Below are 27,312 nucleotides of genomic sequence, written 5' to 3' on the forward strand. Positions count from 1 at the left end.
ATAAAATACATATCTTGTCAAATCTAAATCTGCATTGGTGTCCCCGTCCTGCCGATGATAGAAAATCACGGCCGCTGGAGGTGCTCACAGGGCTGGAGGAGAAGTTTTGGGACCCCCATGAATATAAGGTGGAAGTGATGTCAGCATGGGGGGGGCGGGGGGGGGGGCGGACCGTCTTTACATCTCCTCCAGCGGCCGTGATTTTCTACTAGACATATGCAATTCGTTTAGTTCCGAATTCGTTTTTTTAACGAATTTAGACAAATTCGCTAATTCAAAAATCTGAAAATTCAAAAACCCGAAAATTTGAAAATCTGAAATAACAAACTAATTAATAATAACTTAACTATTACTAACTATTAAATTATAGGTATTGGAATTTCCTTTCAAATTTGGCTGTTAGTGAATGTAATGAATAAAAATTTAGCCAAAGTTACGAATTATCCGTAATAACAAATGCCGCATCTAAAATGAATGGAACCTAACAAATTAATAATAATAAATAACAATAATAAAAACGTATTATTATTATTTGGTATTATTTCGTTCCATTTGTTTAGATGCTGCATTCGTTATTTCGGATAATTCGTAACTTCAGATAAATTTGTAATAAAAAGACAATCCTGTGAGCCACCAATTCCTAGATGCCAAAACGTACCTAACATACCTAGAGCTGCTAGCGTTACACACGTCACATATATTGTGCAAAAACAATTATAAATATATATACGCTGCGCTAAAAGGTATGTATGAGAAGTGCACAGTAAATAATTGATCTCAAAATTAAATAAAGAACCAGTCAATTATAAACGTTAATACACATATCATACTATGGATATAGTTAAAGTGCCTAGTGCATAACTGCGTATTGCAAGCAAAAGTAAAAATATATATTAAAAAAGCAGCAATATATCAAAGTGCTTCTGCGCTTTCATATAGTGTCCAAATAAGTCAATAATGACCGTGCTGAAAAACGATGCTGTAAGTGACTTGAATCATATAACAAAGTGCTCATGTGTATGTAAGTAGCGACCAATTGCGTCACTGATCCAGTATTGATAAAGGTCCGTGTAATCCAAAAGCTGTGATCCAAGCCGAGCCAAGGTGTCATCACTCAGGTGCCCCCCTTAGGTAATAACTGTTCACCTTGGAGCGTGTGACTTTGCGATTAAGCGAAGTCGAAACACGCATGTGAACCGCCTCTGGGCGCCTGGATTCCTCAGCATACACCAACCGGGATATGAAAACAGGGAAAACTCGATAGTGCAAGTACAGTTTGAACTGTTTATTAACCCTTTCGTGACTAAGCCTATTTTTGAAATTTGGTGTTTACAAGTTAAAATCCGTATTTTTTGCTAGAAAATTACTTAGAGTTCCCAAACATTATAAATATTTTTTTAGCAGAGAATCTAGAGAATAAAATGGCGATTGTTGCAATATTTTTTATCACACGGTATTTGTGCAGCGGTGTTTTAAACGCAAATTTTTGGAAAAGGGACACTTTCATGAATTTTAAAAAATCCAAACAGTAAAGTTACCACAATTTTTTTGTATAATGTGAAAGATGATGTTACGCCGAGTAAACAGATACCAAACATGTCACCCTTTATAATTGCACGCACTTGTGGAATGGCGACAAACTACGGTACCTATGAATTTCCATAGGCGACGCTTTAAAATTTTTTTACAGTTACCAGGTTTGAGTTACAGAGGAGGTCTAGGGCTAGAATTATTGCTCTCGCTCTGACGATCGGGGCGATACCTCACATGTGTGGTTTGAACACCGTTTACATATGCGGGCGCGACTTCCGTATGCGTTTTCTTCGCTGCGCGAGCTCGCGGGGACAGGGGCACTTTAAAAAATTTTTTTTTTTTTTTTAATTTATTTTATTTATTTTTTTACTTTATAAATTGTGTTTAAAAAATTTTTTTTTTTTTTTTACTTTTATTGCTGTCACAAGGAATGTAAACATCCCTTGCGACAGTAATAGGTGGCGACAGGTACTCTTTATGCGGCGATTCTGAATACGGAGTATTTTTTTAAATTCGGCACCATTGGCAGCCGAGTAAACGGGAAGTGACGTCATGACGTCGCTTCCGCGTTTACAACGAGAAGGCTGGAACGAAGCCGCTCACAGCTTCGTTCCAGCCCGCCGCCAGCCGCCGAAGGTACCCGATTGGACACCGGGCCTCCCGATCGCACGGGAGGCCCGGTAACAGCGGCGGGAGGGGGGGGGACGTCCCCTCCCGCTCCTCCGGTATAACAACAGAGCGGCTTTTAGCCGCATCGGTTGTTATACACGGGTAGTCGACTGCCCGCTGTAAACAACGGTACCGGGATGATGCCTGCAGCTGCGGGCATCATCCCGGTATAACCCCGGAAAGCCGAGTATGCATATCTGCGTACGGTCGGCGGGAAGGGGTTAAACAAAGCAAAAAAGATCCTCTTCAGGGGTACTCACACAGATTAGGTGCGTCAGTGCACCGCTCTATAGTCAGCCTATACTGGTGTATACCAATGGTGGCATCGGGATGATGCGGGTCCTCCTCAGTGCACAAGATGCCTGCCGTGCCATCCTGACCCCTCCCCAACGTGTATCGATGCAGGGATTATGCATCTACTTCAGGGGGAAATAGTACTTTCCCCCTGAAGTAGATGCGTAATCCCTGCATCGATACGTATCGATGTAGAGATTATCATCAATACGTATCGATGCAGGGATTATCATCGATACGTATTGATGCAGGGATTACGCATCTACTTCAGGGGGAAATAGTACTTTCCCCCTGAAGTAGATGCGTAATCCCTGCATCGATACGCGTTGGGGAGGGGTCAGGATGGCACGGCAGGCATCTTGTGCACTGAGGAGGACGCCCGCATCATCCCGATACCACCATTGGTATACACCAGTATAGGCCGACTATAGAGCGGTGCACTATCGGGATGATGCGGGCATCCTCCTCAGTGCACAAGATGCCTGCCGTGCCATCCTGACCCCTCCCCAACGCGTATCGATGCAGGGATTATGCATCTACTTCAGGGGGAAAGTACTATTTCCCCCTGAAGTAGATGCGTAATCCCTGCATCAATACGCGTTGGGGAGGGGTCAGGACGGAACGGCAGGCATATTGCGCACTGAGGAGGACGCCCGCATAATCCAGATACCACCATTGGTATACACCAGTATAGGCTGACTATAGAGCAGTGCACTAACGCACCTAATCTGTGTGAGTACCCCTGAAGAGGATCTTTTTCGCTTTGTTTAATAAACAGTTCAAACTGCACTTGCACTATCAAGTTTTTCCTGTTTCATATCCCGGTTGGTGTATGCTGAGGAATCCAGGAGCCCAATACCATCATAGAGCCCAGAGGCGGTTCACATGCGTGTTTTGACTTAGCTTAAATCACAAAGTCGCACGCTCCAAGGTGAGCATTTATTACCTAAGGGGGGCACCTGAGTGATGACACCTTAGTACGGCTTGGATCACAGCTTTTGGATTACACAGACCTTTATCAATACTGGATCAGTGATTCAATTGGTCGCTACTTACATGCACATGAGCACTTTGTTATATGATTCAAATCACTTACAACATCAGTTTTCAGCACGGTCATTATTGACATATTTGGACACTTTAAGAAAGCACGTTATTTCTGCTTGCAATACACAGTTATGCACTAGGCACTTTAACTATATCCATAGTATGATATATGTGTATTAATATTTATAATTCACTGGTTCTTTATTTAACGTGAGATCAATTATTTACTGTGCACTTCTTATACATACCTTTTAGCGCAGCGTATATATATATATATATATATATATATATATAAATTTGTATTTGTTACATTCACTGACAACCAAATTTAAAAGGAAATGACACACTTCAGCGGCATTGAAATCGCACGACTTCAGCGTGATTTCAAACCCACAGATCAGTGCGATTTGCACCTCCGATTTCATTGCAGCTTGCAACTTCATTTAACAGAAGTCTATGCAAGTCGCAATGATATCAGAAAAGAAAAAGCAGGGCAGGAGCCTTTTTCAACGTCGCTGTGACATGACGGTTGAACGGTTCTATTGCCGGCATTGGGGTGAGACTTGTCATGCGATTTGAAACTGTCAAAATCGCATGATAAATAGCACCGGCGTGAACCAGGGATAGAACATTTTTTTGCTTTTGATACTACTTACTTATACAAAAGTTTCATGTTGATACAATGTAATAAAAGTAAATAATATTTTTGTAGAGGCATTTTGATTGACGTGTGTGATTTTGCTATTCCTTATCCCCATTTTAGGGGTTATCTGCAATTTTAATTTTTTGTTTTTTTTTATTTTTAGGGGTTTATGGGATGAGCACACACTGGAATACATTTGTACTTTGTATTTACAGTGGGGGAAAATGATCCGATTCCCTACAGATTTTGCAAGGTAGCCCACTTACAAAGAAATGAAGGGTCTAAACTTTTTATCACAGGTGTATTTTAAATAATATAGACGAAATATCAACCAAAAATCCAGAAAAAACACACAATACAAATGTTATAAATGGAGTTGCAGGTCAGTGAGTAAAATAAGTATTTGATCCCCAAGCAAAACATGACTTAGTAGTTGGTGGAGAAACCCTTGTTGGCGATCACAGAGGTCAGACGCTTCTTGTAGTTGGTGACCAGGTTTGCACACATCTCAGGAGAGATTTTGGTCCACTCTTTACAGATCTTCTCTAAATCCTGAAGGTTTCTTGGCTGTCGCTTGTCAACTCAAAGTTTCAGCTCCCTCCATATATTTTCTATAGGATTAAGGCCTGGAGACTGGCTAAGCCACTCCATGACCTTAATGAGTTTTTTCTTGAGCCTCTCCTTTGTTGCCTTGGCAGTATATTTTGGGTCATTGTCATGCTGGAAGACCCATCTATGACCCACCTTCAGCGTTCTGGCTGAGGGAAGAAGGTTCTCATCCAAGATCTTACAATACATGGGCCCCGTCCATTGGCCCCTCAATGCGGCAAAGTCGGCCTGTACCTGTAGCAGAAAAACAGCCCCAAAGCATCATGTTTCCACCTCCGTGCTTGACTGTAGGGATGGTGATCTTAGGGTCATAGTCAGCATTTTTCTTATTCCAAACACGGCGAGTCGAGTGAATGCCAAAGAGCTCAATTTTGGTCTCATCTGACCACAGCACTTTCTCCGCAATCCTTCTAGATGTTCATTGGCAAACTTTAGACAGGCCTGTATATGTGTCTTCTTGGGGAGGGTGACCTTGTGGGTGCTGCAGGATTTCAATCTACGGCGGAGTATTGTGTTACCAATGGTTTGTTTGGTGACTGTGGTTCCAACTGCCTTGAGGTCATTCCCAAGCTCCTCCTGTGTAGTTCTGGGCTGATCCCTCACTTTTCTCATGATCATCCTCACCCCATGAGGAGAAATCTTGCATGAAGATCCAGACCGAGGGCGATTGATGGTTATTTTGTATTTCTTCCATTTGCCAAAAAACACTCCAACAGTTGTATCCTTCTCACCAAGCTTCTTGCTGATGGTCTTTCCAGCCTTGTGCAGGTCTACAATCTTGTCCCTGATGTCCTCTGACAGCTCTTTGGTCTTCCCCATGATGGTGAGGTTTGAATGGAAGAAAGAGATTCTGTGGACAGGTGTCTTTTATACACATAACGAGTTGTCGTTAGGAGAACCTTCCTACATTGACAGGACTAATCTGTGTACCACATGAGCACCTACTGTAGCCAGTCTGTGGGAGCCAGAATTAGTGTTGGTTGGTAGGGGATCAAATACTTATTTTACTCACTGAACTGCAACTCCATTTATAACATTTGTATCGTGTTTTTCTGAATTTTTGGTTGATATTCTGTCTCTATCGTTTAACCACTTGCCGACCGCTGCACGCCCATATACATCGGCACAATGGCAGCGGTGGGCAAATGGGCGTACTTGTATGTCCCCTTTAATTTGCGGAGGCTAGTGGGCACGTGTGTGCCGCCGGCGGGGCGAACGTACAGCATGACCGTGCCCGCAGGCTCGATGTCCGCCGGTGTCCAACGATTGTGTCACGGAGCTGCAGAACAGGGAGATACCCATGTATGGCATAGGCATTTCCCTGTTCTGCCTAGTGACATGACAGCGATCTACTGCTCGGGAGCAGTGATCGCTGTCATGTCAGAGGTAGCCCCCCCCCCCATAGTTAGAATCACTCCCTAGGACACACTTAATCCCTTGATCGCCCCCTAGTGTTTAACCCCTTTCCGTGACATTTACACAGTAATCAGTGCATTTTTATAGCAATGATCGCTGTATAAATGACAATGGTTCCAAAATTGTGTCAAAAATATCCGATGTGTCCGCCATAACGTCGCAGTCACGATAAAATTCGCAGATTGCCGCCATTACTAATACGAATAAAAAAAAAAAAAAAAAAATAATAATAATAAAAATGCCATAAATCTATCTATTTTTTACCAAAAATATGTAGAAGAATACATATCGGTCTCAACTGAGAAAAAAAATTAGTTTTTTTATATATTTTTGGGGGATATTATAGCAAAAAGTAAAAAATATTGCTTTTTTTTTTTCAAAATTGTTGCTTTTTTTTTTTCGTTTATAGCACAAAAAATAAAAACCGCAGAGGTGATCAAATAGCACCAAAAACAAAGCTCTATTTGTGGGAAAAAAAGGACGTCAATTTTGTTTTGGTGTAACGTCGCACGACCGTGCAATTGTCAGTTAAAGCGACGCAGTGCCGAATCGCAAAAAAGTGCTCTGGTCAGGAAGGGGGTAAAACCTTCCGGGGCTGAAGCGGTTAAAATACCCCTATGATAAAAATGATAGACCCTTCATTTCTTTTTAAGTGGGAAAACTTACAAAATATGCAGGGGAGCAAATCAGTATTGTCCCCCACTGTATTTTTTTTTATTGTATAGGATGCCAGGCTCCTTTTTTTTTTATTATTAAATCAGCGAGTCGCACATTTCCCTATCCAAGCTGTCCATGCACTTGCATCCAGTGGGCTCACAAACACCCCCAAACATAGAAATCCAAATAGATGGTATACAGCACAGGTATTGTTATTGCTATTTTATTTAATTATAACTAGAAGTAATGTTGTTTTGTCCTGTGCAAGATTAAATCATGAGAGCTTGTATCAGTATAAGAGGACTATGATAACAACATCTAGGGACATACCTGGAGTAGCAGGACATTCCTGTGCTGATGATTGTGTTGAGAACAGCCCAGGGCACAAAGTATTGATGGAAAGAACTGTTAACCCACCGGTCCGGGAACACATAGGCAGAGTAAGCAACAGCTGACCCTAAAACGTCAAAATAAACAAAAATACAAAATAAACAAAAAAGGTGACAACTGACACGATGCAGCAGCTAGAAAAACTGAAAAAAAACATGCTCGGCGTCTCCTGCATTTCTGTTAGTTCAATAAAAAACAAAAAAATGCTGGAATGTTGCATTTTTACTAAAAACAAACTTTTTTTTTTTTGTTTTGTTATTTAGTTTTAGATAGAGAACAGTGAATGAATGTGTCTCATTAGGGGGGAATTACTATCTCTTCCTGGATACAAACAGGAAGTAAGAGGAAATCCCTCCAATAAAAAGAGAAAATTTGAAAAAAATCTTTAGAAAAACATTCTCTCCTTCCACCCGGGGTCATTGGTACTCCAGTGGCGGCCCGTCCGTTATGGGGCACCCGGGCACCGCCCCCCCTCTCCAGACCACACCCTATACGTAGAATGGATAGATTCATGAATCTATCCATGGCCGCCGCGGTCACCCCCTATTCAGGCGTCCGGCCCCTTTCAGGACGCCGGGGCGGCTGAATTACAGCAGCGGGTTTTTTTTTTTTTTTTTTTGAAGCACCTGATAAGAGCCATAGGCTCTAATAGGCTTCAAAATAGGGTGGGCTCGGAGCGCTGAGCATTACGCCATGAGCCCACCCAGGTGTGTTAGAAAAGCGAATGAATATTAGTTTTTCTAACGCTGAACCGCCTCTCCGCCAATCAGGAAGCGCGGGTCTGATACCCGTCACCTGACTGGCTAAAAGGACAGGCGCTCCTATTGGAGGCCTAGCAGGAGGAAAAAGCATGGAGGAAGCAAGGAGCCGCTGCCTGACCCACAGCTCGCCGCCGTCACCCGCTGCCTGACCCGCCACCAGGATGGGGTAAGGGCTGGCCAGACAGCGAGCGGGCAGGGGGGGCTGGTTAAATCCTGCTGGGGGGGTCACAGTGGCTGCAATTGATGGGCACAGTGGCTGAAATTGATGGGCACAGCGAGGCTGCAATTGATGGGCACAGCGAGGCTGCAATTGATGGGCACAGCGAGGCTGCAATTGATGGGCACAGCGAGGCTGCAATTGATGGGCACAGCGAGGCTGCAATTGATGGGCACAGCGAGGCTGCAATTGATGGGCACAGCGAGGCTGCAATTGATGGGGTTTTTTTCAGTATTTTTCAATTTGTTTGCGCCCCCCCAAAAATTTTGAGCACCAGCCACCACTGTGGTACTTACAGGGCTGTGCTCTCTGTAGTCACCTCCTCCTTAGGTACACCTCTCCTGGGACCTCCCCCCCAGACTCACTCGGGGAACTCTTGGTCTGGCCTAAAAGGCCTTGTGTATAATCTGCTCTAGCCCCCACCTCAATAAGGGACAGAAAGTCCACAGCTGGCTCTTCCTGGGTGCAGGTCTATTCCTCCCCGGCCTCCTGCCCAGTATAGGACCTCCATGTGCTGGTGTGGGGTGTTTAGCTCCTATGCCCCAAGTGCCTCAGTACTCCTCCCAACCTGGCTTATAACTGGGCACCAACTCACCCACCCATGATATCACTGCAGGAGGGCTCTACCTAAAAGAGGCCTAGCACCTGGCAACATGGCTAACTGCACCTGCCTACAAGTGGGAAGAATGCTCCTTACATTGGTGATCAGTGAGAAGAATGCTCCTTACATTGGTGATCAGTGAGAAGAATGCTCCTTACATTGGTGATCAGTGAGAAGAATGCTCCTTACATTGGTGATCAGTGGGAAGAATGCTCCTTACATTGGTGATCAGTGGGAAGAATGTCCCTTACATTGGTGGTCAGTGAGAAGAATGTTCCTTACATTGGTGATCAGTGAGAAGAATGTTCCTTACATTGGTGGTCACTGAGAAGAATGTTCCTTACGTTGGTGATCAGTGAGAAGAATGATCCTTACATTGGTGATCAGTGAGAAGAATGTTCCTTACATTGGTGATCAGTGAGAAGAATGTTCCTTACATTGGTGATCAGTGAGAAGAATGTTCCTTACATTGGTGATCAGTGAGAAGAATGTTCCTTACATTGGTGATCAGTGAGAAGAATGTTCCTTACATTGGTGATCAGTGAGAAGAATGTTCCTTACATTGGTGATCAGTGAGAAGAATGTTCCTTACATTGGTGATCAGTAGGAAGAATGTTCCTTACATTGGTGATCAGTGAGAAGAATGTTCCTTACATTGGTGATCAGTGGGAAGAATGTTCCTTACATTGGTGATCAGTGAGAAGAATGTTCCTTACATTGGTGATCAGTGAGAAGAATGTCCCTTACATTGGTGATCAGTGAGAAGAATGTTCCTTACATTGGTGATCAGTGAGAAGAATGCTCCTTACATTGGTGATCAGTGAGAAGAATGTTCCTTACATTGGTGATCAGTAGGAAGAATGCTCCTTACATTGGTGATCAGTGAGAAGAATGTTCCTTACATTGGTGATCAGTGAGAAGAATGTTCCTTACATTGGTGATCAGTGGGAAGAATGCTCCTTACATTGGTGATCAGTGAGAAGAATGTCCCTTACATTGGTGATCAGTGAGAAGAATGTTCCTTACATTGGTGATCAGTGAGAAGAATGTTCCTTACATTGGTGATCAGTGGGAAGAATGTCCCATACATTGGTGGCCAGTGAGAAGAATGTTCCTTACATTGCTGATCAGTGAGAAGAATGTTCCTTACATTGGTGATCAGTGAGAAGAATGTTCCTTACATTGGTGGTCACTGAGAAGAATGTTCCTTACATTGGTGATCAGTGAGAAGAATGTTCCTTACATTGGTGATCAGTGAGAAGAATGTTCCTTACATTGGTGATCAGTGGGAAGAATGTTCCTTACATTGGTGATCAGTGAGAAGAATGTTCCTTACATTGGTGATCAGTGAGAAGAATGCCCCTTACATTGGTGATCAGTGAGAAGAATGTTCCTTACATTGGTGATCAGTGGGAAGAATGCTCCTTACATTGGTGATCAGTGAGAAGAATGCTCCTTACATTGGTGATCAGTGAGAAGAATGCCCCTTACATTGGTGATCAGTGAGAAGAATGTTCCTTACATTGGTGATCAGTGGGAAGAATGTTCCTTACATTGGTGATCAGTGAGAAGAATGTTCCTTACATTGGTGGTCAGTAGGAAGAATCTCCTCCTTACCAAAAGATTGTTGTTGTAGTCATTCATTGCTAATGAACCCCTAGCAACCTTTAAAAGGAACTCCGGTTGAGAAAGGTTGAGTAATGTATTTTACAACCTTCATCTCGCTGTTGGTAGAACTGACAGCAAATACCGCGCACAGAGGAACATTGTATAGTTAGTAAGTTGAGAAATGATCTGACATTTATTGAAGCATTTAGCAGCCGGCAAGGTACAAAAGCCACCACACCTCCCCGGGTGAGTAATGAGTAACTCCAGTGTGTTCAATGTGTGGTTTCTGGCATTCATACAAAGATTCTTTTTTGTATCATTAGGAAAAAAAGTCAAACGCCCACATACATTACATCTCAGGTGGGTATGAAAGAAGACGATTGCATCTAAGATGTTATAAAGAGCATTGTATTGTGTTTTCAAGGATCTACACCCAATGGTCCCAAATACCTGCAGACATTAGATAATGTGCGATGAGTCAGAAGTACGGCTGCAGAGATGACACTTGCTTCCACATTATTACTTTTTAAGAAGATGCAAGCAGAGGTGTTTTGCTGTATATATAAATATTCATAGTTATCAGGAAATTCCATTCATGTCTATTCTGACAATTTAGTAAAAATCATAATTTTTTTGCTAGAAAATGACTTAGAACCTCCAAACACACATATATATATATATAATGTGTGTTTGGAGGTTCTAAGTCATTTCCTAGCAAAAAAATTATGATTGCAGCGGTTTTTCAAATGTGCGTTTTTTTTTTTTTTTAATACACGTTAACCCCACTGCGGCAGGTTGGCTTCCCTGCGCGAGCCGTCATAGCTGTACGTCGTCTCTTTAAGACTCTGTAGCAGCCAGAGCGTGTTCCCGGAGCCGTTGCACATGCACGGCGGGCGCGACGACTGCCGGGCACCCACGATCGCTCGTGAAAGAGCGAGAACCAGGATCTGTGTGTGTAAACACTAGACAAAAAATTTGTTCGTTTTTGTTCGCGTTTTTTTGCTTTTTTCGGAAATTCGAAAATTTGGAAATTCTCAAATTTCCGAATTTTCAAATTTCCGCATTTTCAAATTTCCAGATTTTCAATTTTCCGAATTTTAACATTTATGAATTTTCAAATTTACGAATTTCCGGAAATTCTGAAAATTCTGAAAATTTCGGAAATTGAAAAATTCAGAAATTAAAATTAAAATTAAACGAATTGCACATGTCTAGTACACACACAAATCCCGGTTGTGTCAGGGGAGAGGAGAAAGATCATGTGTTCCTACTAAGTAGGAACAACGATCTCCCTCCTCCGCCAGTCAGCCAAATTCCCCCCACAGAACACACATAGGGAATACAGTTAACCCCCTCTGATCGCTGTATGAATGTCGATGGTCCCAAAAAAGTGTCCTATCTGTCCGCCGCAATGTCGCAGTCCCGATAAAAAAAAAAAAAAAAAAAAAAAAAAAAAAAACACACGACAGATCACCGCCATTACTAGTAAAAAAAATAAAATAAATAATAATAAAAATGCTATTACTCTAGCCCCTATTTTGTAGACGCTATAACTTTTGCGCAAACCAATCAATATACTCTTATTGCAATTTTTTTACCAAAATTATGTAGAAGATTATAGATCGGCCTAATTTGAGGAAGAAATTTGGGGGATATTTATTATAGCAAAAAGTAAAAAATACTGTTTTTTTTTTTTTTTGTTTATAGCGGAAATAAAAAAAAAAAAAAAAAAAAATCGCAGAGGTGATCAAATACCACCAAAAGAAAGTTCTATTTGTGGGAAAAAAAGGACATCAATTTTGTTTTTGTATAATGTTGCACAATAGAGCAATTGTCAGTTAAAACGACGCAGTGCCGTATCGCAAAAAAAGGCCTAGTTATTAAGGGGCCAAATCTTCCAGGGCTGAAGTGGTTAATAAATAAAAAATACAATATACGATCCAATTCTTTTGAAAAATAATGTTACACTGAGTAAATAGATACTGAACATGTCATACTTTAAAATAGCGTGCGCTTGTGGAATGGCGCCAAATTACGGTACTTGAAAATCTCCATAGGCGATGCTTCAAAAAGGATTATAGGTTATCAGGTTATCAGCTTAGTGTTAGAATGATTGCTCTCGCTATAACGTTTGCGGCGATATCTCACATGTGTGGTGTGAACACCATTTACATATGTGCGCATGACCTACGTATGTGTTTGCCGCTGCGCACGAGCACGGCGGGTGCATTAAACAATTTTTTTTTTATTATTATTTAATTTATTTCATTACTTTTTTTTCTTTTTTTTACACTGTCCCTTTAATTTTTTTTTCTTTTATTGCAGTCACAAGGAATGTCCTATTTAGGCGCCTTTCACACGTGTGCGATTTGGGACTGCAAAGTCGCATGACGACAAGTCGTACCCCACGATTTCCAACGAGTACCGTTCATATATGTGCAACTTCAGGTTGCAGCGACTTCAAAGTAGTCCCTGCACTACTTTGGTCCGACTTTAATGCGACTTGAGGTCCATAGACCTGAAGATTACACAGGCATTGCTTCAGGTAGCGTCAAAGTGGAGTAAAAAAAGTTGTGTCAAAGACGCGCGACCTTCAGGTTGCACAAGTGTGAAAGGGACCTTATAGACAGATCTGGGGTCAATAAGACCCAACATCTCTCCTCTACAATAGAAAGCATCAGATCAAAAAAATAATAATTAAAAAAAAAAAAATCTAATGCTTGCCAAAAAAAAAAAAAGGGCCTTGTTTACATCAGCTGTGAACTGGAAGTGATGTCATGACATTGCTCCTGGCCTCCTAGATAGGGTTGCCACCTTTTCTTCAAACCAAACCCGAACAGTTTAGCGGCCTAGGACACCTTTGGGTACCCCAAGGAGAGTAGTAATATGGTGCGCATAGCATGCCGCAGTGAACAGTGGGTGTGGCCAAATTGGTCTTGCTGACATCATCGCCCTGCCCCCCCCAGTGATGCTGAACCTGCCCCTAGACAGCCTCCCGCAGCTCCCGGACAGCAACAGATTGTGTGTAACTATCTTGGTTACTTGGGGAGCCACAGCCCAGTCTGAATAATGTGTCCGGGTTTCAGGCAGACTGAAACCCGGACACATGATTTAAAACCTGGACTGTCCGGGTGAATCCTGGACAGGTGGCAACCCTACTCCTAGATCATAGAGATGAGCGGAGGCCATCTTTCCTCTGCTAATCTCTATGGTCAGCTGCCACCACTGCCGGATCGGTTCCCGGGCTTCCAGATGAGCCAGGTAAGCCCAAGAACCACTGGAAAGCAGCGGGGGGGGGGGGGGGGGGGGGTTGGGGGGTTGGGGGGGAAGCCTCCCTCCGCTTTTAAAAGTGATCCAGCAGCCGATCAGCCGCTCGGATCGCTTTTAGCAGGAAGTAGCTGCTGCTGAAAATTTTAATACCGGGGTTAAGTCATTTAGCTGCAGCCATAACCCCGGTATACCACTTCAAAACCGTAATGTATTTTCCCAGTTAGATGGTCGGCAAGTCTACTCTGTGGCTCAAATTTCTATGATGAATTAATATTTTCTTTTAACATATTAAATTGGAAATTTCGCATTGTGGATTTGAGATACCAACTATTCTCCATACCACCCCCACCCCCCCCCAACTAACCTTTAACTGCCAGGAACTGATCTGCAAGCACCAGAACGACTGGTCTATAATGCAACGATCACCTTCAGCTCCTAAAACGTGACCTCCAGGTATGATATGTATTGTACGGTTCTATTGGTCCAGCTTGGCACAATGTAAGTCTGTATATCTCATACCTGAGGGGCCGCTGGGGAAGCCGACAGTCACTGGAGTAGTTGGTGCCACTACACTGATAGCTACGATCTTCCTGTGTTTAGCGGCTTCCCTTCTGCACACTGACCACACGGGGGCGCTCCATCGCGCATTGACGCCTCGTATTTTTTATTTATTGCCTACAAGGCATTCTTTGATTAGATGAGGTGAAGAGGAGGGGCAAGTGATGTCATAAACCCCACCTTGTTCAATCAAAGAATGCCTTGTACAGACAATACAAAGTGTTCTCCGAATGGCAGCAATGCCAAGCGAGTGACCCCCTGTGGTCAGTGTGAAGAGGGGAAGCCACTTGGCACAGGACCTGGAAAATCGCAGCTATCGGAGTAGTAGCGGCAACTACTCCAGTGACTGTCGGCTTCCCCAGCGGCCCCTCGGGCATGAGATATACAGACTTACATTGTGTCAAGCCAGACCAATATAAAATGTGTAGAATTCACAGAAAGCCTTGTATTTTTTTTTTTTTTCTTTTGAAGCCTTCTCTGATTGGTGCCACGATACAGCAGCGTCTCTTGTCCATCTTACGCCGGGCGAGGGGTGGATGGGAATCCGCTTCCTGCGCGTGCACCGGAAGTGGCGTGGTCCCCGCCCACCCTGTGTTCATTGGCCTGTGGCATAATGCTGGCAGGGACCCACCCTGTATCTTGGGTACTTAGCCTGGGCTGCTCAGTACATGCCTCTCCACACCACTGAAGAGGCTGAATTTGATGGGCACTGGTGAGCCTGAATTTGACGGGCACTGGTGAGCCTGCATTTGACGGGCACTGGTGAGCCTGCATTTGACGGGCACTGGTGAGACTGAATTTGACGGGCACTGGTGAGACTGAATTTGACGGGCACTGGTGAGACTGAATTTGACGGGCACTGGTGAGACTGAATTTGACGGGCACTGGTGAGACTGAATTTGACGGGCACTGGTGAGCCTGCATTTGACGGGCACTGGTGAGCCTGAATTTGACGGGCACTGGTGAGCCTGCATTTGACGGGCACTGGTGAGCCTGCATTTGATGGGCCCTGGTGAGGCTGAATTTGAAGGGCACTGGCGAGCCTGAATTTGATGGGCACTGATGATGCTGCATTTGATGGGCGCTGGTGAGGATGCATAGATTTCTTGCACCTGAGAGGGGGTCAGCATCAGTGCCGCCAAGCCAGTCTGATGGGAGTGATTACAATAATTTAAGGGGGCACAGATATAAAGGTTTCCCCTTAAATCAGCCACCCCTTACCTTAGTGTATTCTTTTTGCCGAAAGTGGTCTCTGGTCACCAGAGCCCCCCCCCCCCCCTCACATTCACAGAGTCCCTGGGGTCCCCCTTGATGATTGCTACACTTTTACCACTTTAAAGTAGAATTTGCTCATATATATATATATATAGCCCTATGTGCTTTCATATCTGTCTTATCTATATATAATACACTCTTCAAATGTGCTTTAAAATGCATGGTTTTCCCTTTTATGAATAAGAAAATGACATAATGATGTTGGGCCGGTATAATGTTGCTATGGGGCTGGTATGACATTTTTTCCAGGGCTGGTTTTTATTCCCAGTCCGGCCCTGCCCATGACCACCGTTCTTTTTTTACATACATGTATAACAGGGATGGCGGCATGTCACCGTGGTGATTGTTAGGTCATATTTATTTTTTCATTGTGTAATGTCGGCACCTCTCCTCTCAACATCTTCCAGTTGGATAATGACAAGGCGTTCGCCGACTAGATAGGTGGCGCAGAGGGTCAGTGATGTCAGGACCTCCACTTTGTTCTATTAAAAAATGCCCCGTACTATACTAGGCATCATGGGAATGACAGCAGTGCTGAGCAAGCGTCCCCCCCCAGTGGTAAGTGTTCAGGAGGGCAGCACAGACCCGGAAGATCACAGCCAGTGCTGGGACAAGGTCATCCAGCGCCCGGGACAAAGATGCCAAACTGCCCTGTCTTGTAAAAGAAGGAAGGCGCCTCCATCCTTACAGTAAACCATTGCGCCTGGGGCAGCCGCCCCTCCCGCCCCCCCTACACCTTGCCCCGCTTACATTGTGCCAAGCTGGACCAATGGAACTACACAACACAGATCATACCTAGAGTACAATAATCCAAGTATACAATAAAGTGGGGTGGAGTGTTCCATCTGGGCAAGGACAACTGAAAATCTTGTAGAATCTTACCAAGACTGTATAGACTCAGCGCTCCGTAGTCCAGGAAGAAGCAGATGTGTCTGGCCTGGGTAGACATGACACTGAAGGTATGCGCAAAGGTGGACATCATCGGATAGATGCAGCAGGATACCAGGAAGATGAACAGGGGCCACATAAACGGGTCATGTAGGGATCCTGGAGAGATCAGGAGAGACACCAATCTCCATAGAAAGTACCTGCAAATACAAAAGAACACAATGTATACATTAATTCTGTACAAAGAACTATGTACAGTGATTAACCCCTTCAACACCGGGCACTTTTACACCCCCCCCCTCCTTCTTGCCCAGGCCAATTTTCAGCTTTCATCGCCATCATACTTTGAATGACAATTGCGCGGTCATGTAACATTGTACCCATATGGCGTTTTTTATCATTTGTTTTCACACATATAGAGCTTTCTTTCGGTGGTATTTAATCACCACTTGTTCTTTTTGCTAAATAAATTAAAAAAAAATAAAAAAGGAGAAGATTCTTATTTTTTTTCGTGTTTTTTCAGTGTATATTATATAGTCTGAAGGAAAGTTATAGAATATTATATTTATATGAAAATTGATCAATCCTGATGTACTGATGGCCCATCTCATTTCTTGAGACCCTAAACCACCAGGACAGTACAAATACCCCCCAAATGACCCCTTTTTTGGAAAGTAGACAGTCCAAGGTATTTAGTAGGAGGCATGGTGAGTTTTTTAAAGTTGTAATTCTTTGTCACAATGTTTCGGTTAAATGAAGAATTGCAGTACAACGTCATCATATACCTGGTGTGGCGGTGATTAGGGACACAAATTTTTTTTAAACGTATTACTTTTTTCTTTTCACATTTTTGTTTATGCATAGTGACCACAGCAATACATGATTACCATAGTAACACTGCACTACTCTGGAGAGGTGATCAGGATTTTTTTTTTTTTTTTTTTTTTTAAACACTAGGATTACTTAGAACTGAATTTCACAGTTATAAGCAACCATTTTCTTTCTGAATAAAAACTACTCATTCAGTGTTTACTATTGTGGTTAGAGGTGACTGGCCACAGCTAATCACATGATACACATGGGCCGTGATTGGCCCCGTCTGTACCATGTGATCACTGTGACCAATCACAGAGCTCATCACAACAGCACACAATGAAATGCATGAATCAAATCCTTTCGTTGATCTGCTGTGATTGGCCACAGCAATCACATGGTAGCAGCAGTGGGCCGGTACAGTGATCTGTCATTAAAGAGAGGAGGGGGAATCCCCTAAGGTGGGACTTTCGGTCATCGGCCGTATCCGGTGGACATAGTGGGTGACACATTGTGCCGAGTGCGGCCCGTGGGGTATAGGAGGCCTGATCCTGGTAGGACGTCATATGAGACTAGGGGTCCCAGTCGTCATATTACAATAGACCCAGGCGGGAAGGGGTTAAAGAAAAGGCTGTCCGGGGTATTTTTTTTTTTAACTTTTCACACATGTTAACATCAGCATTTTTTTTATAGAAAATTCCTTAGAATTCCTCCCAGATGATATATTTGTCCAGGAGAATAACATGGTGTTTGTTGTCATTTTTTTTTTTTTTGTCACTCGATATTGGTGCAGCCGTTTATCAAATGCTATTTTTTTTTTTTTTTTTAGGAAAAATACACTTAAAGAGGAACTGCAGTCCGCTCACAGCATTTGTAATAAAAACCTCTTTGCCATTCTGAAGCTTCCCTCCAACCACTTTGCATATTATTTTATATATACTGCACACCTCCCAACTTTTTGAGACGGGAATGAGGGACGTCCATCAGCAAAAAGTATGCAGGCATAGGACACACCCCTGGCCACGCCCCCTTAAAGGAGAATTGTACAAAAAAAACACAAGATTGGTTAAACCCACAAGTGCTTTTTTTTTTACAACTACTATTCCTTTATATTGGTTTTTGGAATTTACAAATGCAACAATTTAGAAATCAGATGAAAGGTTTAGCGCTGGAAAACACTTTTTGATAGATTTTATATACAACTATATAGATCAGACCAAAATAAGGGACAAATGAGGAGGAATGAGGGACATTGCTCCAAATCAGGGACAGTTGGGAGCTTTGATACTGTGCTTCTGTACTTGCCAAATAGGCTGCAGAAATCTCCCTCCACCGAGTCTGGCTGCAGCCATTTTAACTGTGGGCAGCTGAAGCTGCTGCCTCTTCACTTCCTGGATTTACACAGACACAGAGAAGGCACGCCTCCAGCTCTCATTGGCCCTCTTATGACTCATCCCCCCTCCCTTCCTGGCAAATTCTCACAAGAGTGAGAGCACTGTGCACGATTTCATAATCCTAGGCTAATGACCAGACAAGATACAGGAAGTGGGCTGTATAAGGGATTTACTGGCAGAAAAAAAAAAAACTATTTTGCTATACAAAGATAAAACAACAAGGGAAGAAGATTTAATAGATGGAAAGATAAAAAAAAAAAAAAAAAATGACGGAAGGTCCACTTTAAATGTATTTGAGTGCACACAAAACACAATATTACCCAATATTCTGGTAAAACATAAAAGGTGATATTGTTCTGAATCAACAGATACCAAACATATCAACATTTAAAACTGTGCACACCTGTGAAAAGGCAACTATAGTACTTTAAATCGTCCAGAGGTCACACTTTAAAAGCCTTTACGGGTTATCAGCTTTGGGTTAATTGTGATCGATGGCCCTAGGATTGTTGATCTCACTCTGACATTCATACACAGAAAAAAAAAAAAAGAAAAAAAGCACAACAAAAGAAGACTAATGCAGCCACCACATCTAATGATTGGTAAGCTGCAATGTATTACATTTTTGTGGCCCGGCGCGGCCATCATTCATTGTCATTTTAGCACAACACACACAAAAGATGGAGAGAGGGTCTTGTTCTGAAGGTTACGATTGCCGAATTCTGCCACAGAGCCAAGTCTGGTTATGGCATGACAAGGAGATTTCAGTACGAGGGACACACAATATAATCGGTAAAAAAGTGCATGAAGTACTTGGGAAAGCATAGCTCACAACTGTCCCTGATTTGGAACAAAGTCCCTCTTGTCCCTCTTTCCTCCTCAGTTGTCCCTCATTAAGGTCTGATCTATATAGTTGTACATAAAATGCACTTTTTATTTTTCAAAAAGTGTTTTCCAGCGCTAAACCTTTCATCCAATTTTTAAATTGCTGCATTTGTAAATTTTAAAAGCCAATATAAAAGGAATAGTAGTATTAAAAAAAAAAAAAAAAAAAAAAAGCCTTTTTTTTTTGGTGAATTCTCTTTTAGGGGGTGTGGCAAGGGGTGTGTCTTATGCCAACGTACATTTGCTAGTAGGTGCCCCTCATTCCCATCTCAAAATATCCCTTCTCTGAGCTGGCCGCTCAGCTGTTGGATAATTGCCAGCTCCTATCTCTCCACAGTTACTCAGCTGTTGATGATATCCTGCTCGTCAGTCCTGCCTACTTAAGCCGTCCAGTCCAGATGATCTCTACCTTCACCTTAGTCAACATCACAGAGACTATCTCCTGCAGTCCTGTTAAAAGACTTGCTTGGCTGACACCCCTTCTGGCTCCAAATCCTGCTTGCTGTTTTACTACATTGATCCCTGACTTCTGGCTTGGCTGACTATACGTTCCGGTTACTGAACTCTGGCTATGTTTTGACTATGTTTGTTCTATTTACTTTTATTATTAAACAAGTGTGATTTAACTGTACTTCTGTCTCGGCCTGATTTCATGGTTTCTGACACATAACTAAATAGCCAATTTGTGTTGAGCCTGAGGGTCCTAAAGCGAGAGACTGACGCATTTCACTGACCTAAAAGCTTTTTAAAATAAGACAGCCGAGGGACTGTCAGGATCACCAGGGATTTCACACAAAGGAAGCAATACAATGACAACAGAAGACTTTCTCATACCAGTATACGGGACAGCAGGCACATATCAGGAATTTGAAATGTTGGGTTTACATATTCTTTAACCTGGAAGTAAGGAGTATGGAAGTTGATAAGTGAAGGATATGGTCATATATATATATATATATATATATATATATATATATATATATATATATATATATATATATATATATATATATATATATATATATATATGTTGGGGGTTCTAAGTGATTTTCTAGCAAAAAAAAAAAAAAAAAAACATGATTTTAACTTGTAGACACCAAGTTTGAAAAATAGGCCCGGTCCTTAAGTGGTTAAAAAGGGAGAGATTTTTTACATCTACAGTGGAACCTTGGTTAACGAGTAACGCGGTTAACGAGCGTTTTAAAAGATAAGCAACTTTTTTTTTTTTAATTCTGACTCGGTTTGCCAGTGTTGTCTTGCAAAACGAGCAGAATTCAAACTAATGGGGTGTGCAGTACCACATTTGGCCAGAGGTGACACTCGGAATGGTTCGGAGCCGTTCGGAAATACTCCATTCACGTGTGTTTCCAAGGCCTTCCGAGTTCAGCCGAGCTGTCCTCGAGTATTTCCGAGGCTCTCCCGCGCCCCCCCACCACCTCTGACAACATGCGGTATTGCATGCAATAGAAGTCAATGCGGAATGAACTATCTTCATTTCCATTTAATTCTATGGGGAAACTCGCTTTGATATGCGAGTGCTTTGGATTACAAGCATTCTCCTGGAATGAATTATGCTCGTAATCCGAGGTTCCACTGTATACACAAATGTTTTGTCTTTCATTTCTGTTTTGCTAAAGAACAAAATAGGGCTGCATGTACCCTGTGAAGTGTCTCCATCCCTGTTATGCATACAAAAATACAGAGTTTTGGGACTTTAGATGAGGCGTGACACAGCCGGTTAAAAACATAGTAGAGATTTATTACTTATAGCACCAATAAGGTCATCTGAAAGAATGTTCCATATTGCCAAACAAATTGGCCCAACTATACCTGTACAATCCATAGTAATATACAAGATTTCACAGTAAGTCTATAGTAAATGTAACATAGGATCTTGAGTGACCCGACGCGTTTCGTGAGTATATTCTCACTTCGCTAGGGGTTGATGCCTATACACATATGTGGACTTACCGTGAAATTTTGTATATTGCTATGGATTGTACAGGTATAGTTTGGCCAATTTGTTTGGCAACATGGAACCTTCTTCCAGATGACCTTATTGGTACTATATAATAAATCTCTACTATGTTTTTTTACCAGCTGTATCGAGACTCATCTAAAGTCCCACAAGCAAAACTCAGTGTTTTTGTATTCATTTCTATATTAAACAAAATGGTTTGTTTTACAAGGTAAGAGCTTACTTTTTTTTTTAACCTCTTGAGTTGTCAGCGATATTCATCCTGCAAAACTGCATATACATTTGTGCGAATGCTGGCAAAATTAAATGTCACTAAACTATTTTTTTCACCGGGTTAGAAGTTCTCTATTTATATGAGTACCGAGAATCAGGAAAGTACCACCCATTGACCACTAGATGGAGCTGATGATCATAGGAAATAAATACTTATTAACCATGATCGTGACCGCCATCTACTGGCCAAAATGTAGTAGACATGTGCAATTCGTCAATTTCGGAATTTTTCAATTTTCAAATTTTCTTATTTCTAATTTCTGAAGTTTAGAATTTTCCAATTTCCGAATTTCGAATTTCCGAAGTTTAGAAATTTTCCAATTTCCAAATTTCGAATATTTGAAATTCGGAAAATCAAAAATCTGAATTTTTGGATTTCAGGATTTTCGAAAAAAGCAAAACGAAAATTCACCGGGGGGGGGGGGGGGGGGGGGGGTCATATCTTCAGCTCTGAGGTGTTCATACTGGGACCTATAGTCCTTCACTTTTGGGGGGGTCACATCTTCAGTTCTGAGGGGTTTATTCTGGGACCTGTAGTCCTTCACTTTTGGGGGGGGGGGGGTCACATCCCAGCATGAACCCTGTCCTGATATCTAAGGATGTGTCCTCCTTCCATCCCTCCGGGGGTGTAATCTCCTGTGTCAGTGTCCTCTCCTCTTCTGCAGACCCCTTATCTGCCTACCTTCTCTTATCAGTGCTAGCTCCAGGCTGACACACACTTGGAGCTCCTGTGAAGTGCTGAAGTGGGGACAATTCAGCACAGAATGCTGGCTGCTGGGGGAGAGCTGACTGAGGATTTTAACCCCAATCTGTCATGGTGAGTGATTTGGATTCACTTGCCTTTCTACAAAACTCATCTCTCCTTCCTGCACTTCTGCATGCTGCTGGCTGAACGATGCAGGGAGGAGGTGGGTAGAGCTAATCAGTAGGCGCGGAGGAGGTAGTTAAATCTTCTTCGCTGTGAATGCTGGGGCTCTGTCTCTCTCCTCCTCATGATGTCACTGGTTGCTAGATGTGAGGCGGGTGGCAGCTAGCAACCATTTGGGCACTGAGCCAATGGCTCATGTAAAAGGGGTCTCACCAGCCAGGGGTCCACCACAGGCTGTCAGTGAGTGACAGCAGCGATGTGAAGGATATTTTAGAGGGCATCAGACTGGTCCAGGGCTACGGGCAATTACAGGACATTGTATTGTCCCAGAATGAGGATGCCTGGGACCCGGGACAGAGCTGCCAATTGCGGGAATGTCCCACCCAATCAGGGACGGTTGGGAGGTATGCCTAACCCTCAACTCTTTAACAATTCTGCAATAAAAAACTTTTAGTGACTGGCACCCAATATCCTTTCTCAGTCCCCTCATTTTAGCCAAGGACTCAGCCCTGGGGGGAAATACTAGCCCGCCCCTGGCCTCTGGAGGTGCTATCTTGTCTTTGGGGTGTCAGAGGGCTGCTGCACAAGTAAAAAAAAAAAAAAAAATTCACCTAAAAGGTATTTTTTTTTTAAACAACAAAAATATACTTACCTCCACTGTGCAGCTCATTTTGCTCAGAGTGGCCCCGAACCTCGTCTTCTGAGGTCCCCCAGCGGCTCTCTTGGCCCGCATCAGATAACCCCCTGGGAGAAGTCCATAGAAACCAAATGCAGGACTCGGCCCCGCCCCCCCAGCGGCCGCATCATTGGATTTGATTGACAGCAGTGGAAGCCAATGGCTGTGCTGCTATCAATCTATCCAATCAACAACCGAGAACCCCCTAGCAGAGAGACGGCGTGTCCACGTGGGACAAGTTCGAGGGTTCAGGTATGTAAAACGGGGTTGGGGCTGGGGGCCGGTCACTGACAGTTGTTTTTTCACCTTAATGCATAGGATGCATTAAGGTGACAAAACACAAACCATTAATGTATCCCATCATGCATATTGGGCATGGAAGCAATCCCTCTTCCAGGGCATGAAACCATGCAGATGAAGATACACTTCACCATAACTTCCAGTCATGAATAAGGCCAAGGCAGAAACGCGTCAGTATTGCTCTGGTTATATTTTCAATAAAAAAAATTTACTGGAGGTAGAGCAGGGAATCTTCTTTATCTTAATACCCCTATATAGTGGTTAATTTTCTTTGAATAAGAAAAAGCAGACAGATTACTTCCAACACCTTCACAGTTCGTGAAAGAAAATATAAAACCGGACCAGACAACACCTGGATGTGTAGACATGATCTGATCATCCTCAGGCGTGTATTTTTTTTTTTTTCAGTTGACATTAGCAACAGCTTGTGTTCTGTCCTGTGGAGAGGTGTGGGGGTGGCAGCGGCTTTTCAGGGGAGAACAATAGGAATCAGAAAAAGGTGCGATAACCTGTCCTGCCACATTTTTCCCCAGGGGGGAGCCTGGGCCAGCAGGTTTTGTAATATATTAAATATATATATATATATATATATATATATATATATACACACACCTTAATATTTTAAGGGTTCCTCATGGGTAAAAAAGGTTGAGAAAGGCTGGTTTAAAATGTTTATAATATATATATATATATATATATATATATATATATATATATATATATATATATATATATATATATATATATACACATACATACATACATACACACACACACACATACATATATATATATTATATAATATATAATTTTAAACCAGCCTTTCTCAACCTTTTTATCCATGAGGAACCCTTAAAATATTTTAGGTACTGGGGAACCCCTGCTAAAGCTAGTTTTTTGGGGGTCAGTGGAAGAATGCCCCTTACATTGGGGGAATATTGGGAAGAAGGCTTCTTACATTGGTGGTCAGTGGGAAGAATGCTCCTTAAACTGATGGCAAGTGGAAAAAATACTTGGTGGTCAGAATGCCTCCCTTACAGATGGTTAAAAAGATCATTGGTGTCATGTCACTGACTCTACCATGTGGCTTTGGCCCCAGAACTAAGCAGGCCCCCATCATATGGCAATCAAAATCAGCTGCAGCTCAAGGAACACCTAGCAACCTCTGGAGAAACCCTAGTTGAGGATGGTTGTATTAGACTGTAACTACAGTCCTGCTGAAAATGGTCAGATTTGGAGTCACCTATTGGCCTACTCCCACTTTGGTAATTACTGGAAAATGATGGACTCCTTGCTTGCCTGGTCTTTTTGAAGACTTTACAACACATATAAAATGGAAAAACGTCAGGTCATTCATTGAAGGGCACTTACAAAGACGAAATAAGGAATTAAGTGAGATTCAGAAGATTGTAGAGACAGAAAAGATCCAGAAAAAAGCATTTCAGAATGTGGAAGATCTGTAAAAAAAGAGAAAGCCGAGTCACTGGCTGTCCACAACAGAAAGTCCAGTTTGGAGAAGACAGAGACTCAACAACAAGCATGACATAAAGACCAGCAAGAAATTCTCCAATCGGATCCATCACAGCATCCTCTAGACCTGGGGTGGGTACTTAATTTTCCCAAAGTGCCACATGAGAAACTGGGACTGTTGTGGAGGGCCGAACCAATAGGTTGACCTTTTAATTTAGGCTGTTTTTTTTAACATAACATAACATAACTTTAACCTTCACAACAACAATAATGGAAATGTGCATGTTTTGCCGAATGTTGAAGACCAATAATAAAAGTTTCCCAATAATAAGCCGAATTAACTTTTAATTTGAACGGGTGTAGAGCAGGACCTGGCAACCCCTTCCCACATACCGCACCTGCATCATATCCTTGTTGGCCCCCTGCCCAGTCTCTGCCCCAGTTGCTCAACGGGCGACGTCACCCCTCCTGCATGACTGAAGCGGCTCAGAAGTGCAACTGCTGCCATCTTGGCAACCGATGGCCAAGGAGGGTGGAAGCATAGCCAACGCCATCTTATTGACTCGCCAACGCTTATTCACAGTTATTTTCTAACTTCCGATTCACCTCACGTGGGCTGAACAGGGAAAGTAAAAAAAAAAAGGGTCGGGTGTGGCCCCAGGGGCTGTAAAGTGCCCAGAACTGTTCTAGACACTTGAAAGTAGCATCTGTGGAATGGAATTCTTACCAGGATGGTAGAAAGTGTGTCCAGATATTAAGGGTCTCGTTGGTCATCTGGAAGAGACTTAGGACACAAGCTGAGGCAGAGCTCTGAGGGGAGCGGTACCCACATATAATGCTATCTTCATGGAACACCTGAGACACGGATAGAAGGCAGATTGTTTAGGTTATACAGTATATATTAAAAACAGACACATTTCACCTTTGGTGTCCATTTCTTGGTACTCACCTTGGGCACTTGCTGAACGGTCAACAATCTGGGTAGCTTCAAGGTCAACATGGCGCTGGCTCAGGGGTTATTCCTCCTCGCTCACTGTGGATTCAGCTCTCGTTGCCGGTTTTGCCAATGTGGAGTCTCGGTGCACTATGAACACATAAATTTATCACTAAACAGTCTCCACTTTTATAGTATTCCACTCATAGCACATGGACATGCTCTGCACACCCTGTCTCTTTATTACGTGTTCATTCCACACCTTATCTGTTTGCACATTCCTTTTTCAAAGTCAATTACAGAGCAGGTATCACTCCATAAAAAAGGGCAACCTGCCCGTTATAAAAAGGACACCCAACACCCAATGAACAGTATCCTAGCATCAATGGACAGCCACAGCCTACAATTCCTATGGCTTTATCAGTAACATGTGCCTAGAACTACAATGGGAAACCAATTTCTGATGACCTCCCTTTAGGAGTATGCTGGCTGCCATGCTGATCCAATGGTTTCCATACTTTCTGCAATATGAAATCAATGGATTATTCCAACGATGAAATGGAAATATAGGTCCTTATTGTTGAATATTTGTCCTGGATATTTAACACTGCACACATAATAATCCCTATTTTAGCAACATTACATCTAAAAGTAACTAACTAAAGCTGACCCCCCCCCCCCCCCCATTTTGCATGAAGGATTATTAGTTCCCCCCCCCATTGTCCGCCTTTCATCTGGGCACCGTATTGCCTGTTCAGCAGACGATCCATCAGTAGGTTTCCTACCAGAGCAGAATGGGACAGATGTCACTTTTGGGACATCTGTATCCTTTCAGCATTTTGCTCCATTCAAAAAACTTGAGCGTCTGGACCGATATTTGATCGAATGTACCGTATTTTTCGCTCCATGTGACGCACCTGACCATAAGACGCACCTAGGTTTTAGAGGAGGAAAACAAGAAATAAAAAATATTCTGAACCAAATGGTGTACTAAAATATTTACCAGTGCCCATGAAATGCAGCCTGACCTGTGTCAAAGAAATGCAGCCTGACCAGTGCCATAAATGCAGCCTGACCAGTGCCATTAATGCAGCCTGACCAGTGCCATTAATGCAGCCTGACCAGTGCCATTAATGCAGCCTGACCAGTGCCATTAATGCAGCCTGACCAGTGCCATTAATGCAGCCTGACCAGTGCCATTAATGCAGCCTGACCAGTGCCATTAATGCAGCCTGACCAGTGCCATTAATGCAGCCTGACCAGTGCCATTAATGCAGCCTGACCA

The 27,312-nt window shown here is 42.8% G+C and overlaps 1 protein-coding gene across 4 annotated transcripts in view; it reads right to left on the reverse strand.

Moving 5' to 3' along the window:
- PAQR5 (progestin and adipoQ receptor family member 5) overlaps positions 1 to 27,312 on the reverse strand; it is a 58,192-nt gene that overhangs the window by 23,728 nt on the left and 7,152 nt on the right. For all 4 annotated transcript variants that reach the window (XM_073618264.1, XM_073618267.1, XM_073618266.1 and 1 more), the window contains exons 2-5: positions 26,043 to 26,177; positions 25,821 to 25,948; positions 16,431 to 16,636; positions 7,199 to 7,325 (exon numbers count right to left, since the gene is read on the reverse strand). In XM_073618264.1, coding sequence (XP_073474365.1) covers positions 7,199 to 7,325; positions 16,431 to 16,636; positions 25,821 to 25,948; positions 26,043 to 26,093 — 512 coding nt within the window. In that variant the 5' untranslated portion in view covers positions 26,094 to 26,177. The remainder of the gene's footprint in view (positions 1 to 7,198; positions 7,326 to 16,430; positions 16,637 to 25,820; positions 25,949 to 26,042; positions 26,178 to 27,312) is intronic.

Source organism: Aquarana catesbeiana, linkage group LG03 (assembly GCF_042186555.1).
Source record: "Aquarana catesbeiana isolate 2022-GZ linkage group LG03, ASM4218655v1, whole genome shotgun sequence".
Lineage (NCBI taxonomy): Eukaryota > Metazoa > Chordata > Amphibia > Anura > Ranidae > Aquarana > Aquarana catesbeiana.